Source organism: Haliaeetus leucocephalus, unplaced genomic scaffold, assembly GCF_000737465.1.
Source record: "Haliaeetus leucocephalus isolate CR32 unplaced genomic scaffold, Haliaeetus_leucocephalus-4.0 Scaffold636, whole genome shotgun sequence".
Taxonomy (NCBI): Eukaryota; Metazoa; Chordata; class Aves; order Accipitriformes; family Accipitridae; genus Haliaeetus; species Haliaeetus leucocephalus.
This window is the reverse complement of record NW_010973072.1, coordinates 5425621-5443029: the sequence shown is the minus strand read 5'-3', so window position 1 is coordinate 5443029 and position 17409 is coordinate 5425621. Positions and strand designations below refer to the sequence as shown.

The 17409-nt window shown below is 35.9% G+C and overlaps 1 protein-coding gene across 2 annotated transcripts; it reads left to right on the top strand.

The window, feature by feature from the left end:
• The first annotated feature begins 12 nt into the window (after positions 1-12).
• ERCC4 (excision repair cross-complementation group 4) lies at positions 13-17105 on the top strand. Of its 2 annotated transcripts, none has more exons than XM_010578480.1 (11): positions 13-238; positions 1231-1411; positions 4358-4553; positions 5907-6114; positions 7183-7363; positions 7708-7836; positions 8407-8517; positions 9687-10278; positions 11981-12073; positions 12791-12903; positions 13987-17105. In XM_010578480.1, exons 1-11 carry the CDS (start codon positions 65-67, stop codon positions 14718-14720), a joined length of 2712 nt encoding a protein of 903 aa, XP_010576782.1. In that variant the 5' UTR covers positions 13-64; the 3' UTR covers positions 14721-17105. The 2 variants fall into 2 exon arrangements, with proteins under 2 accessions (XP_010576782.1, XP_010576783.1); XM_010578481.1 differs by having other exon boundaries at positions 8407-8537; positions 10142-10278.
• The last annotated feature ends 304 nt before the right edge of the window (positions 17106-17409 follow it).

Below are 17409 nucleotides of genomic sequence, written 5' to 3'. Positions count from 1 at the left end.
GCAGCGGGAGGGCGCGGCGGCTGGCACGCATGCGCAGCTCCACCGGCGTCGCGGGCCGGCGGCCATGGCGGTGCTGCTGGAGCACGAGAGCCAGATCTTCCTGGACCTCTTCCACCAGGACGGGCTGGTGGTCTGCGCCCGCGGGCTCGGCATCGACCGCTTGCTGCTGCGCTTCCTCCGCCTCTACTGCGAGCCTGCCAGCCTGGTGCTGGTGCTGAACACCAGCCCCGCCGAGGAGGTGAGGGGAGCTCCTGTCAGCGGCGTCGCGCCTGCCCCGCCCCTTCCCCCTCAGCGGCGTCCCCTCTCAGTTTCGGCGGGCGCATCCCGGGGACGGCCGGCGGCGCGGCGTCCCGCCAGCGTCTGGTCCCGGGGGGCAGGAGGGGGCTGCTGCCCGCTCCCTCCGAGCGGAGGGGGTCTTCAGGCCGGGCTGCGGGTGGGGGCAGCGCGGGGCCTTTGCACTTGCTGGGGGGGAGCTGTCGGACCCGATGCGTCACATCAGGGTCCGAATTTCTACTCGTGCGGCACGGTGGAGTCCTAATAATAACGATCTAAAATAAGCTTATATACGCAACTCGGAAATGGCAGAAATCTCTAAGTAGCCAGTGAGCAGGAAGGAGTGAAACTTGTTGACACGTTTGACCCTACTTGTGAAAAAAAGAGAAAAGAAAAAAAAAGCCCGTCTATTTTCGCTGGAACCAGGGAGATTTCCCACCATCGGGGAGGTGATGTTCTGGGGATTTTTTGTAGTGACCATAGGTGAATAAATGTCACGGCTGTAGTTTATAAAATTAAGCTTGACGTATATGACCAACCTGCTGTAGTTGTCTTTGATAGCAGGCGAGTGGACTCAAAGATGATCTCTTCCCAGTTCTCTGTTACTAAGTCGGTATTGAAATTGCCTATTCTCTGAAAAAGAGCTGTTAATATATAAGAAAATGTAAGCTTCTCTGAGCGTCACTTGCTCATATTTGCTTAAGTATTGTCTAGCTGCTGCTGAAAATACATGCATTTTTAAATCACCTGGAAGAGTTTGAAACTGAACAAAGTATACCTAAGAAGGAAAAAAAAACATAATTCTGACTTCCTTAGGTAGTATGTTACACTAACATGCTTTTAATTGGTTTTGGACAGCTCCTCAAAATTAACAGAGTATGTATAATTAAAGTTTTTTTGCATGCATTTCATCAGTTTCCACAACGATGTCTTGTGTTTTTATTGTATTTGGTTTAGGAGTATTTTATTGATCAGCTGAGGTCAGATGGAGTTGTTCATCTTCCTCGGCGTGTTACCAATGAAATTACAAATAATACTCGATATGAATTTTACACACAAGGAGGAGTCATCTTTGCGACAAGTCGAATCCTTGTGGTAGATTTCCTTACTGACAGAATTCCCGCAAACCTCATTACTGGTAAGAGTTTAATGAAATAAAGGTAAGACTATTCTGTTTGAAAATACATAAAGCTTAATTCTATATGAAGAGTTCTACTAACCAGTATTGAGGTTGAAGAATTATTCCTTTTTTTTCCACAAAGACTTGAGGTAAAAGGAGCAAATATGCAATTTTTTCCAATGGTTTTCTTTGCTCCAGATTTTTTTGCATTATTTAACCATAGAATTTGTAAACATCCACATTATTTTTAGATACTGGATCATGCATTTGTATGGCTTTCTGATATCAATAAGGGGCTGGAAAACAAATCAGCAGTTAAACTATGCCATTGACCTAAGAAACAAAATTAAGACTGACTTTCAAAGAAAAAGAGTTGATTGCATTTGGTGAAATAGTGTCCTATGGTCTGTAGGACATTGGCCTATGATTAAATGCCCTGTGATTAAAACTGATTTTTAGATGTCCTGTTTTATCAACCATGCATGCTACCTATTTATTGCATTTAAAAAATTATTCCTGATGACTTTTCCCATCAAAAAATAGCAATACCTTACTAATCTTTGTCTTGACACGCCTTGGACACTATCTAAATAGCAGTATTATGAAGTAGTGCTGTTACTATCACGTAAAGATTTTGGGAATAGCTTGTGACTTTTTTTGTTCTTATATAGAAGTCATACTTGAAAGATGTTAGAGTTTTCTCTTTCGTCCTGTGTTCTTTTCCCCTTCTCCCTCAATTGCCATTGTTTTTATGTTCTTGTCTAAGCTGGAAACCCTGTTACAGCCTGGAGAGCTAGTAAAATAGATATCTAAGAGCCAGGAATATAAGAATATTTTACCATTATCTAAATGTTAACATCTTAATGGCTAAACATAACTGAATGTTGAATGCTTAGAAGAACATAAGTTTCTGCTTCAGAAGCTGTATCCCTTTTCTTTTAGTCAATATATGACAAGCTCTAATCTGTAAAACATTTTGAACAGTTTTATGCTACAGCCAAAGGATGCCAGATCTGTCAATTCTGATAATTCTAGGTTAAAAAACAAAAGTGACCACATTTTCTGGGCAACGTACTTTAATTTCTCTTCATCCGCTTGACTCCTTCATCTTTACATTTCTGTCCTACCAAAGAAGAAAAAAAAAAAAAAAGAAAAAACACCTTGGACTTTGTCGGTATGAAAAGAAAAAATACACTAAAGGTCTAAAAAATAGTCCTGTCCTATAATGACACAGTTGTCATAGTTTTTGCATTGCCACTGGAGGTCAGTGTGACAGCAGCTTTGATAGACTTGGCTCCTTCATTTAAAACTTGCATAACACGTGGTTCTGTTGGAAACTTATATTATTTGTGTGTGAAATTGCATGACAAAACCAACAAAAACTTGTAATAGTGTTTCTTGAGGAGTTAACATAGCAAAAGTGTTTCTAGGTGTTATAAATGTTGTTTATAAAACCAATGTAGAATCACATGTGAATTGAGACCTGATGAACTCATAAATTCAGCTAAATGAAAATAAGAAATTATCACTGCAGTAAAGAAGAATTATTCCTGGTGGTTTTGGCCAAATAGAAATGATTTCCTTAATAGCATAGTAAAAGCGATGCAAGTTGGTGTAGTAAACGGTGGCAAGTTGTTTCTACCAAGGCTTACACAGCAGTATAAACTCACTTCATAAGCAGAGAAATATTGACTAAAAGTAGGAAGGTATTATGATAAATACATAGTCTTACTGGCCGATTACAAATTCCGTCTCGCCTGTAATGTCCTTTCAGAGTCATATCTTGACAAACTGGAAGATGTTTAGAAATGAGTACGATCATTATTATGTTCTGAAAAATTTGCTTCACAGGAGAGACGTAATATCTAGATAGAAAAATACCTTTTAGTGGATTATTCCATGACTTGATCATGAATGGCTAGCAGTTAGATGGAAGTCTTTTTTGTATAGATGCTCTTTCATTTACAAAGTAAAGGCATATTAAAATCAATGGCTGAGTGCTGAGTTGAAGAAACTTGTTAAAGAAATTAAATGCACTGTAAGTTTGTCAGCTTATGTAGGCACAAGGTAAAATGTGTGATGTTTGATGTCCTTTGCTTCCATTTTAGAAAGGCATTTATTATTCCACTGGAAGCTGTGAACAGATAAAAGTACCACATAGGCCTCACTTCACTAGGGGGAGAATGAAAAAATGTAATGTGTGTAATGTAACACAAATAAGTGTGAGACAAAATAAGCCTTTATTTTAACAGGTCTTGGCTGAGTGAAGTGTAAATCCCGGAATTATTCACCTCAAACACTTAACTGTTGTTTCACTTCTCTGTACTAAAATGTGCATGATAAATCTTCTTTTACTAATACACCCATAGCCATAAAGAAAATTGGTGGTGTACTCATACAGTTGATGGTACTTTCTGTCCTCATGTGTGAATATGAATATCAGAAAGTGGGGGGAAAACAAAATACATATTTTCAGAAGTTCTTTGATTATGTAAAGACTTGAACTGTTACCAGTGCAACATACTTGACAAGTCTGTAATTCCAGAACTTCTCTAATAAAATAATTCAAATATCATAATCTTGAACATATTTAAACTTGCTTTGTTACAATAGTGTGTTATGTCTTGTATTTGCTTTTACTCCTTTTATAAGGTTCAAGTTTTGCCTTAGGAGTAAAGAATTTTCTCAGCTGATACGTCCTGCCACTCTAGCACAAGGGTTTTTTTGCTAAAGATGCATCATTAACCCAGTTCTGTTATTTGGGGATTCCATGGTACTGAAACTGAGGAATTGCTTGGTTTGAACCCTGGAAAGTTTGTTCAACCATCACTTTAGAAGATTTAAATTCCTATTGTCTTTTATTTAAGAAAAAAAGGTTAAAAAATACAAGTTTTGTGGAAAAATCTATACAAAATTGGACCTTTGTTTACTTTTTTGTAACTTGAAAATCTTTTATTTTGCCAGGCATTTTGGTGTACAAAGCGCACAGAATCATTGAGTCCTGTCAGGAAGCATTTATCTTGCGACTTTATCGCCAGAAGAACAAGCAAGGCTTCATTAAAGCCTTTACAGATAATGCAGTTGCATTTAATACTGGTTTTTGCCACGTGGAAAGAGTGATGAGAAATCTTTTTGTCAGGAAACTTTATCTGTGGCCAAGGTACAGCACCTCTTTATTTCATTGGAGATTTAAACTTAAAAAAAAGGTGGAAAAAGTGAAGGATGTTACAGTGGTTTCCTAAGAAAATGAGGTGTATGCAGTCACACTGCTACTCTGTGTTCCCTCTTGTATTCCCAAACAAATTTCATTCAATTTTTGACAGAAGTGATCTTAAAGATGCTAAATTTGTTTAAGTATTTTTGAAAATAGACCCACATTAAATCTATAAGGGGCTGAACCTTATGGTATAGCTGTCCTTTTAGCCAACAGAAATCGCAGCAGAAAGTGACATTCCTAATAGCTTAAGAAAAACTTCACGTATTAAACAGATTATTCAAGCCATGAAGTAATAGGAATACAGTCTCTCAGTTCTGCCATTCATGAAGGTATTTGCTTCCAACTGCGATGAAACTCCATGGATCTTTTTCTACGTGTCAGATTAAAAAAAATCTTCTTTTACGTGTATGTTGTGTATGAAGAATATTTCTTGACAACTGATAGAAACCAAATTGCCAAGTTTGTGACATGCATTAAGTTTTTCAGGAGCAAAGCCACAAATGGCACTGGGCACTTTAGCTGATTACCCATTCAGTGCTCTAGCCTTGGGCAGGAGGTCTGCCCATTTGTTCCTTTTGTCCAGTCTAGAATGAGTTTCACTCCATCTTAATGTACTGTTACTCTGCACTGTAAACTCTTTAACATTCCACTATCACAAAGGAGTAGAAATGGACATAAGTAGGATAGGAAAGGTTGAATAAGAGCTCTCTAAATTTTTTTCCTTGGCTTCTGAACCATGAAAAGACCTGAGAGTGCAGCATACAGTAAGGGAAATGCCCACTGAGTTTCAGAGGTCAGACATAACGTTCTCTGAGCCTTGTTCTGTTGGTAAAAATCAGCTAGCATCTATGTACCTGTACAGCCGCATTGGCTGTAAGGCAGTGTTCTAACAAGCACCTGCTATAATCAGAATCTGGGAAGGTCACAGAATCTGCTAGTGCATCCATGTGATTCAAAAGGATATATGAACCCATTCGAGTTTCTCCCTCATGAGATTTTTTTGGTTTTACTTTAATATTTGTTATACGTAATAATGATGTAGAATCTAGTGGATCTACATGGATCATTCACCAGCACTATAGGCTTGCATGATTACAGTCATAATTGTGGAATACATGGTTTTCTGAGGCTGTTCATAAGATTGGAGTCTGCACATTAGTATAAACTGATTTATTTTCTAATTAACTTACTTGTTTACATTTAAAACAATTGTAATTGTAGTTTATACAAACTTTTGAATAATTGTAGGTCAAGCAAACCATCCATGTAAATCTCAATAAGCTGTTTTCCTCTTAGATTTCATATAGCAGTGAACTCATTTTTAGAGAAGCATAAACCTGAAGTGGTGGAAATACATGTGTCAATGACCCCCGCTATGCGTGCTATCCAGACTTCAGTCCTGGACATTTTGAACGCATGTCTGAGAGAACTCAAACGTTATAATCCAGCTCTTGAAGTAGAAGATCTATCTTTAGAAAATGCTATTGGTAAACCTTTTGACAAGGTAACTGTTTTGATTGTTTTGCTGTGTCTAATTAAAGGGATGTAGATCTTCAATGCAAACAAAAATATTATTTGTAAAATAACTAACCAGCATCAACTGAGTGTTCTCCCATGACATGTTTATTACTGGTACAAGGAGAGAAACTGTGTTAAATGGTGATGTTACAGTTACCAGTAGAGTTTTTGATGTGTTGGTATTATTGTTCTTCCTTCATTTCCAAAGTCCCTGCAGTAAGAACATCCTGATTCATGGTTGGTTTATTATTATTACTACAAAGATGGCTGCAATTTCAGCTCAAAATACTTCAGAGATAAGTATGCAGTTACTTACACACACACCCACCTTTTTTCCCTCTTGAATTTCCTGCTTGTATTTTTTATTTTCTCTATTAGGAGAAGCGCTGTGTATAATACATAATATGGCTTATGCATGCATCTGTTCTGTCTTTAATCATTATATATGTTACTAATTGTGTGTGCATTGTTATTTTTGGCAGATCTGCAATGTTTGGCTTATATATGTTTTCTGTAGGATAAAATCATAAACTTCAACCATCATAGTGAAACATGGTTATGTTACCTGTGATTTAATCTTGATGTAAGGCCTTCTTTACTTTAAATATTTGGAGGTTTTTTCCTTATGCTCTGTAGGTTGCATATCTGTGCTTCTCATCTTATTTTGAAAATTAAATGACATTATAATGTTTTTTACTTTACTTAAGTAAAGGATACTAGATACTAAAGGCACAGGCCAGTAGTGGTAAAATAAGGGGGGTTTTATTTTACCAGGTTTTTTATTATTATATGGACAGGAAAATATGCACTGAAAGCATTAAATGATATACATCTGCTAATTGTTGAAATGTTTTACATATAAGCATCTATATTCTGTTAACTTTGCAAAAAATGATTACTTATCAAAACAAATACCTCATCATCAAATTTTTAATTTAGTATGTTTAATAACTTTGGAAACTAGTGGCATGCCCTGTAAAGGAAAAAAAAGTGCATTATCTTTGTTAGTATACTATATTTCTGACATCCTGAACTTTCCAATTTATATTTCTAGACAATACGTCACTATTTAGATCCTCTCTGGCATCAGCTTGGAGCCAAGACAAAATCTTTGGTCCAGGATTTGAAGATACTACGTACTTTGCTACTGTATCTAACTCAGTATGATTGTGTCACTTTCCTTAATCTTCTAGAGTCACTGAAAGCAAGTGAAAAAGCTTTTGGTGAGAATTCAGGTAAACACTGAATGACCATACAAGTTAATGCATGAAACAGTGAAATATCGATATTTTTAATTAACATTCCCAAACATATGAAGGTATCTAATTAGGTTTTATATAACCAGCCATAAGGACGTAGGTTTTTATTGACAGATAATGCTTTCATCTTCCTACTTAACTGCTGTTACTTAACAGTGTGAGATTTGCATCACATCTCTGTCTTTTATTAAGCTAGTAATTACATAGCAAGCAGGTAGCACAGGTATTCCAGATGAGAGATTTGGGGCTTTTACTGGAAAGGGTTGAAACACATACACATTGCAAATGTCAAACTACTACTGCTTTCTTTTCCTCTTTAGGTTGGCTGTTTCTTGACGCCAGTACTTCCATGTTTGTAAATGCTCGAGCTAGAGTTTATCGCATTGCAGATGAGAAACTGAATCAGAAAGGCAAAGGCTCTGAAAAAAGTGATGTGAAGAAGGAAAATGGTACTGATCATTCCTAATTTTAAGTTTGAGAGTGTCACACGATTTCAGACGCTCTGCATATTATTACTTGTGTTCCCTACATCTTAAAACAGCTCAAGATCTCAATCTGTTAGCTGGGATAAGTTGAGACATAATCTTAGTTCAAAAAGCATATAATAAACACAAAACAGAGTCATGAAGAACTAAGGGGTTATTCTAAGCTTGCTCAGCTGATCACTGGGAGAGCTTTTATGGAATTGTTCTTGAATTACATTGGTGTTTATCTTGATCTTATTTTACGTGAACGGGTAGGAGGCTGATATTGCTTTTATTAAAATATTTCCAGGAGTTTCAGAATTGAAGAATGAGTGAATATTGTAAGTTTTTGCTTCACTAGAGCACTTATCCCCATTTTTGAATGTTTCTGTAAGAGTGCTCTCCAACCCGTTAGCATAACAAGTTGCATATGTAGGCTGTTGAATATCATATTTGCCAACAACCATCACGCTATTGACATCTAACCACTAATGTAAAGTTCTAAAAGATATTTTGGCTGCAAGAGCTGCTATGTTCAATCTTACTTTGTTTCAGAACTGAAAAGGGAATTGGTTCTAGAAAGTAACCCAAAATGGGAAGCTTTGAGAGAAGTACTAAAAGAGATTGAAAATGAGAATAAGAACAGTGAAGACCTTGGTGGTCCAGGTGAGAGAATATTAAATGATGTAAGTTTTCACAGTACAGCTAGTTTTTACTTCTACTTGACTTTTGAGAGAAGGACCCTAACTCTTTACTGTAGTTTTGTTAAAGAGCTAGTTTTAAATTTAATATTTTGTGGACTTAAGGAGTTTATGTACCTAAACTATGTAAAACTAAATTGTGTTACATAAACTCCTATTTAGTTCTTGCTCTAAAAGAGAAATGCTGTTGGTTACTATGCAATACTGTTTAGGAAATACCCTGTATTATTACAAAAAATATTTTAACTTACACTTCAATATTGTACTGATACCGTATTCTCAAAACCAATAAAACTAATATCATGGAAATTTGTAATAATCAATGAAGGTACCATTAACTCATTTCTCAAGTTCAGGTTCAAAAAAAAATAGGGATTCTGTCTTATGCCATTTCCATCTCACACATTCTTCTCATGCACCTGAAAATTTGCTTCTCCAGGAGATGCACCTAAATGAGGTAGACAGTAGAAGGCAAGTGTGTTTCTAACTAACTGTGTTGCTGCCTTTCCTATTTTAGGGCTTTTCGTCCCCTTAAATTTCACCAATTTTTATTTTAGGAAATAGTAAGGGTAAAAAAGCACTCTTTTCTTCCACCCACAGTGTTCTGACTCTGGATAAGATCTGGCTCTCTCACCTAGTGTTGTAGGAGTTTATCTGAGTCAGCTTGTGGGGAATCGTTATTCAAGGCCCACAAATGTCAATAGTACTGTGTGAAACATGTATTTTTTAGACTGTTTAACACAGCTGACAAAGGCTGAAAATTAGAATGGTCTAAATTAAGTTCTCTCTTATTCCACATTCAAAAAAAAAAAAAAAAAAGTAGTTGTCCAAGTACGTTTCAATACATCCTATATCTGCCTCGTTTCAGATGGTCAAAAGGAAGACCTCACTAATTTTGATGGTATAAGAATAAGGAAAGCTGAACTTCCATTAACGTTCTGTAATCTTTTTTGGTACAAAACGTCATGCAACTTAGACTCCCTGAAAGTCCAGAGCAACTGTGACAACCAAATGTAAAGGCATTTGGCAGGCATGCTTCTAGGATCATTAAAAACAATTTGCTCAAGAGATGTCTTGTAGCTGGATAAGTACAGCATAACAGATTATAAACATGATATTGTTTCTTGACTGCAGGGCAAGTGCTTATTTGTGCCAGTGATGACCGAGCTTGTGCGCAGCTCAGGGAGTATATTATTGCTGGAGCAGAAGCTTTTTTAACAAGACTGTATAACAAAAGCTTCGGAAAGGATGAGAAAGCTGAAGAAGTGTGGATTAAGGACAGAAAAGCTGTCAAGTCCAAAGGAAATGCCAGACCAGACACAGGGCCTCAAACCAAAAAAGCCAAACTCACAGCTTCTTCAAAACAAAATAAACACAAGAAGCAGCAAGACCGGACTATAATCCAAATGATAGGGAAAACCGAGGAGGAAAAGGGAGAGCAGTTAGAGGTAGAAGACAACAAAGAATTAAGCAGTAGCCAAGAAAGCATTATCGAAGAGACCATTCCTGAAGATTTCCATGTCAACTTACCCTCAGATTGTTACTACGGTATTTTCAAGAACCCGCTCACAATTATTCATCCGTTGCAGGGTTGCAGTGATCCCTATGCGCTCACTCGGGTACTGCATGAAGTAGAACCAAGATATGTCGTCTTATATGATGCAGAACTAACTTTTGTTCGGCAGCTGGAAATCTACAAGGCAAGCAGGCCTGGGAAGCCTTTGAGGCAAGTTGACTTGGTCAGGGTAATTTTAGTCTTAAAAGAAAAAATAAGTGCACTTTCAGCAGAAACATACCTGTAAAAAAAAAAAAAGTTCATTCCAACTTCTACAAGACCTCTGCTTAGATGATCTTAGTGGCAATAGATCCATTTGGAGGTGCTGTAGTCTCATTTTGAACCGTCTCTATAGGTGTGATTTTTACACAATAAGCTTCATTTTGGATTCAATTAATTTTCACATTTCCTGATGTCTGGTCATGCTGACGACCACTAATTCAGAAACTGTAACAGAAAAACAAGTAAAGGAAAACGCAATAAAGAAAATGAGAAGTATTTGCAGTTATACACTGTTCTGGGGTTAGCTGACAGAAAGATTTCCGCATTTTGTATATATATTTGATACACTTGTGAATTGCAAAACTCATGTTTATGAATAAATGTTACAGACTAATTAAAAAAATAGAAAACTTTAATATAATATGAGCTTTTGCATTATTTTTCATTTATATGGCTGCCTGATACAGCGTTTCTGGAATACAGTAAACTGTAGTTATACCTCTACCTCTCTGAAAATAACTTATAGCAGTTCCTTAAGTCTTAGAATAAACACACTTTACTAACTACAGTTGAAACACAATGTATTGGCATATGAAATTATTACCTTTTGAATTCTAATGCTTTATACTTTAATCACCTCATGAAAATTACTTGCATAAATTTAACAAAGCAGTTGTAATTTTCCAGTCAAAGATTTGTATATATGCAACATAACTGAAAATGGAAATCAGTTTGGCAGTATTTAGTGTGTCTGTACCTGATTTCCAGGGAAGGACTCTCTATTGCAGATATAAATGACAGAACTCACAAAGTATATTGCATGAGGATAATTTCTGGGTTATTTGTACAATTTATTTTTAATTGCCTAATCAACATGTGTTATATCTACCTCCAGCATCACGTTCCCACGCTTCAGAGCAGGAAAATCAGATGCAGTCATGCAAGTAGGGGTTAGAACATGTACCACATGAAAAAAGTAATAGGAATAAAATCCTATCAGTCTGTCAAAATGTACCTCAATTAAAATATACTGGAAAAAAATGACTGTGCTGAAAAGCTATAGGCAATTAATTCCTTAAGGTAATTATTAATTCTTATATGTTCCATTTAAATCGCTATTTGCAGAATAAAACTTCATTTGTCGGTGTGCTCATCTCTGCGAGATAAATGACAGCTTGTTCTTTGTAGAACCTACGATTTCCTTGTACATCATTAGATGTATTTAGGTGGCATTTTTTCCTAACCCAGGATGATTGCAGATTTTTTAGTTTGTTATATATATATTCTACTGGGAAGATTTTAAAAACAGTAAGAAAGTAACTTCTCCATTATACTTGCTTTATGTATTTACTGAATGGCTGACTGCAGTCTGAGTCCACTCTGGTTGAATCCCAGAATTCCAGTAACTGTATCCGCTACTGGGAAAAGAGGGAACACTGGATATAAGAATTTTTGTTGCTGATTTTGGAATATCTTTACAGAAAAAGATAGTGTTTTTTCACTTGCCTTTTTCAAGGCAAATACTAACTTGTCAGGCACTTACTGCTACTAATCTTAAATATTGGTTGTGGGTATTTTTAACTTAATATGAAGTTTTGTGATCTCTTTCCTTCCTCTTTTTTTTTTTTTCCCCTCTCTTCCAAACCTGCAGAGTTTATTTTCTTATATATGGGGGCTCAACAGAAGAACAGCGCTATCTCACAGCTCTGAGAAAAGAGAAGGAGGCCTTTGAAAAACTCATTCGGTAACAAAATTAGTTTACTACCTTTATTATTGTTTCACGTAATTCCCTTATATGATTACATTTTAAATACTAAAGTGCTTAACTGTGTGAAGGCTTTAAATAAACTTCTAATTCAATTTCTTTTCAAATGTTAAAAGAACTTTCCCACTGAGAATCAATGAAAAGTCAAAACCTTCCTTTTCAAAGCCCCTGATACTTTATTTATTAATTTTAGGGGGTTTTAATATTAAATTTCAAAGGCTAAACAGCACCACTTGTATTTTTCCCTAATAGTCTATGAACTTCATTTCTGTAAATGTACGTTTTTGGCTGGAGGTAACATTTCTTGTAAGATATTTCTAAGGCTTTTATGACGGAAGTCTTTTTGGGGAACAAACCAATTATTTTTTTAGACTGTGTAAAACAGTATTTTTACTGACAGTGTCTTCTCACCAGGTTATACTGCTATTATTAGTCATTAATTCCTTTGTTTCATACGCCCGGAGAAGTTCTAAAAATAAAACAAGCAGATGCTAAAAAGTGCTATCAATTAAAAATAAAAATATAGCATCTAGCCCAACAATCTGGAAAACCTAGTAAATTGCATTTCTGATCAGGTTTGCAATTCGTATTAAACTATATATAATTTTACATCTGGCTGAAGGGTATTAAAGTATTTTGATCTATTTTTCTCATATAGTTGCAGTCTTTAGTGTTTCTTTCTTTGTGGTTCCTTAGAGAGAAGGCCAGCATGGTTATTCCTGAAGAAAGAGAAGGAAGAGATGAAACAAACTTAGACCTAGTAAGAGATGCTAAACCTGCCTCTGCTTCCACTGACACACGCAAAGCAGGTGAGCAGTTCATGAAGTTAGGCCTATAACTATTGTGTTTAAATCCTGTCCAAAGCATCTGGGTCATAGTCACATTCCATGTTGACTCTGCAGTCTTGATGGTAAAGAAACATTATCTCCCTTACTCCATCTACCTCTCTGTGAAATGACAATGAATTATGTTTCTCTTTGAAAAGAAAATGTCAATTAATGAAGTATTTTACCATTGAGACAGATACCATTTAGATTGTTTCTAGGCAGCTAGTTGGTTATAAGACTCTCTAGTATTGCTTGTAGGGAGGTGGAGAGAAGTTAAAACATTAAAACTGAAGTCTACAGGTAGTCAAAGGCAGTGTTGTCCTTGAGCTAGTAAATGTTGGGGACTTCTTTTGATCTTGGTGAAACAGAGTGCCTGAGTAAACAACTGCAGTTTATGGGTTTTGTCTACTTTCTTTGCAATAAAGCATCTTTCTTTTGTTGCAGTTCTAACCACATTTTTGTTCCTTTGCTCTGACATGTATACTCTGTGTTCATCTTTACAGCTCTGCCCTTGTTTTTCTTTGCTGTCATTTTTGTAATCCTGCTCTCCTTCACCATATACTTTCTAATCTTTGCTATTACGTCTTTTGTGGCCTTGATGCTGCAGTCTCTTTATGTATCCTTCTACAGATCTATAGAGGCTGAAGTATAACTCCTGCAATAAAATGCCATATTTCTTTGGGAAACAGCTGGAGATAAAAAGGATCAGCTTTGTTATCTTGTTTCGCAGGCAACTTTTTTAAAGATTTTCCTGATTCATTTAAATAATTTTCATCTACAGCTTAACATATTTCATTGTCACATATACAAGGCTTATAGCAGGTAGCATGGTAGTTCTATTAAACTGCAGAGCATACTCCATGAACTACAGTATATAATTTGGCAACTGATTTTTCTCTATAACAGTGAAAAATTATTCTGGATTTATTATACTGCTGAATTTGAGGTATAATTTGAGATGTGAAGTCCATCCATTACAGAAGCATTGGCAGCACACAGGACAACTATACAACCAGAGTCAGAGGTCATAAGTATTAGGTTAACTGTATTTATTTTGCTCTTTAGGTGGACAGGAACAGAAGAGTGTTCAGCAAACTGTAATAGTGGATATGCGGGAATTTCGTAGTGAGCTTCCATCACTGATTCATCGTCGTGGTATCGACATTGAGCCTGTTACTTTGGAAGTTGGAGATTATATTTTAACTCCTGATATCTGTGTAGAGCGGAAAAGTATCAGTGATCTGATTGGTTCTTTAAATAATGGAAGACTGTATACACAATGCATTTCTATGTCCCGTTACTATAAGCGACCAATTCTCCTGATTGAATTTGATCCTAACAAATCTTTCTCCTTGATTCCACGAGGCTCTCTACATCAGGAAATTTCCAGTAATGATGTTACTTCTAAACTAACCCTTCTTACACTTCATTTCCCAAAGTTACGTATCCTGTGGTGTCCCTCTCCCCATGCTACTGCTGAACTGTTTGAAGAGTTAAAACAAAACCATCCCCAACCTGATGCAGAAACAGCAATGGCTGTCACAGCAGATTCTGAAATTCTTCCCGAGTCAGACAAGTATAACCCTGGTCCTCAGGACTTTCTATTAAAAATGCCAGGTATTAATGCAAAAAACTGCCGTGCCTTAATGAACCACGTTAAAAGCATTGCAGAGCTAGTGACACTGTCAAAAGACGAACTTTCCAAAATTTTGGGTAATGCTGCCAATGCCACGCAACTCTTTGACTTTATTCACCTGACCTACAGAGACGCAATATCTAAAGGAAAAAGCAAAAGATGACTAATGAGATTGTTCAACATAGGGCATAGATAAGCTTTTTTTGCACAGTACTTTGGCAAAGTACGTGAAATATTTTAATAAATGCCCTCTAAGATAACCAGCTGCTTCTTGCTAATGCTGTTCCATCAGTTTTAACATTTGGGTTACTTATTATTGAAGGCAAGTTTCAACAGGAGTAAGAAACGCAAATTATTTTTATTCTTCCTATAGCACTTTAATCAATTCTATAATGTCACTGAATGAACTAAATTAAATTCTTCACCAAGTCCATAAGAATTAAGTGCTAAGACTAATTGATAAAGGTGTTTTCTTTTGAAAGTTATGATGTCTTGCTAAAAATGTACTGTGTTTTGATTAGTATGTGCGACCTGCTGCATGAGATATCACTTTGCTTTTGCCTTTTTTTTTAATGTCTTGCTCTGTGGAAACTGCCAATTTTTGATTGACAGTGATGGAGCTGTTTGAAACACATTGTGGTCTTTTGTCAGGAGTTTGTTTAGGAGAACATACCTGGACTCAATCGTGAATTTTAGAACATCATCATAAGCCTTTGTCACAGTAAACTATAATTGTATGGTATGTTCTACATTATATTTGCTTACTTTACTAGAAGTTATACTTTCTTTTTTGACATTCCAAAGTCAGCACAGCTCTGTCTTGCTAGATTTTGCAAAGTGCATTCCTTTGGTCTTCACTGGATAGAGATTCTGTGGTGGCACAATACAACTTAATTCTCAGCGTGCCTTACTTATGCTTTTAAGATGCTTTAATTTTTTAATCCGTTTTGATAGCTCTTGCACCTCATTCACTTGGAAGTGAAAAATCTAGTTATACCATTTGGACTATTCCTTTATACCAGAACATATTTCCTCTCATAAAATGCAATAGTTTTCTAAGTAAGGTTTTCCAGTTCTTCCAATGTTGTCTTCTTTCTGTGTCCTATTGCACTTGTATTTTAATGTCTTAAATAGACCATCTGTCAGTAAATTCAGTAAAGCTATTGTCACCTGGAAGATAAAACTTTTAACATTCTGTGTAGCATAAAACAGGAAAAAGTTGTTATTCTTTTGATAATTTGTGAATGTGTATATTGTTAAAAACATATATTCCGCACTGAAATTTGATATGAGAACTATGTAACAAACTGCCATTGCCAAAAGGGTTGGTCCTGTGTCATTACATGCTAATGTATTTACATTAGCTATTTACAAAATCTTTATCTATAATGACTTGCACATATATATTTATACGATTCTAATGCTAACAACAGATCAATGTAATCTCCATCATTAAAGGAGAAAATATTGATTTTCTGTATTCAGGTTCAGTAAAAACTGTACTGTGCACTTTCAGGTCTAATGTTTACTGTGCATTTTAAGTGTGAATTATGAATTTGTTAACTTATAGTCTAGCACTGAGCTGTGACAGTTCAAAGTGAACATTTTTCTGCAGATGAAAATTGCAGTATTAAATACATCCATAATATGATTAAAATTTGTTAATTATCTTGTTTCTCATTGGGCTGTATTGATATCAGAACATTTTTATTTTTAGTGGGTGGTTTATAATCCAGATCTTAGGGTTTCTATTGCCCTATATTCTAATTTATTTCATTTAATATAAAAAGAAGTCTTTCCACGAGACTTTTGCTTATTCAAAGCAATAAGGTCAGAAATGTTTAGGGTTGAGAATGCCTGTAAAGTGGTACTAAGAAACAGAAAATCAGAGTAAGAACATAAGTGTCCTGCATACATGGCCTATAGAGCCTGATTCAGAAAAGGAGAGCTGAACAACCTTTGAAAACATATATTGTTCATGCATTTGCATCATTAAGATGTTCAGTGAACTGTAGGTTTGGGGGTTTTTCAGATGTACTGCATCTCGGCTTTGTCAGTGGCTTTTTTTTTTTTTTTTTGCTTAGATTTGTATAACATGAAAATGAAGGGTACATGAAGAGGTTATAAAGTTGTAGCTTTGTGTTGTACGCTAGATCAAAGTAACATAATGCAATTAATATTTGCTAAATACTTAGATTAAATTGCATTTTTTTATATATATGTGGAATGTTTGTAAGGTTTTTTTGATTATTTGTTTTTTTTCAATGCAGGATTTGGCTTTTTCTTTAAAACAACCACAAGTAACATTGTTATAAGTTATTATTGCTTATTTGTGATTTGGCATTTTACTGTATTAGGTTAGGTTGCAAGTTAGTGGTGTGTCCTTCTGGGGCAGTAGGTACAAATTGTGAACAAAGGTGGAAGAGGTCTTGTCTCCTGAAACGACTTATTCTGAAATAACCAAGCCAAAGAGTCTACCTCTATGCAGATGCAACAAAATGTTTTGAGTGAATGATGAAAATCCTTAGGTTGCATTCCCTGACCTTATAGTGCTATATCAACAGTGATGAAATTTTGTATATCTTGTCGTTGCTTGATGTTTTAAGTTTGTGGGGTTTTTATTAAAAATAAAAATACAGCCTTCAGTTTGGGAGTGTCTCAGACTCTTTCTTATACCCAAACCAAGACTACACATTTCAAAGTCACTGAATATGTGAAACCAGTGGGGTTTATATGTTATTGGGAAGTAAGCTTGTTTCTGCAGTTCATTCTAGGCTTTGATTGCACAAGGTTTCTTCTAGAAAAACAGTAAAACCAAAATCTCTTAGGAACAAATGCAGCTTATATTAGCA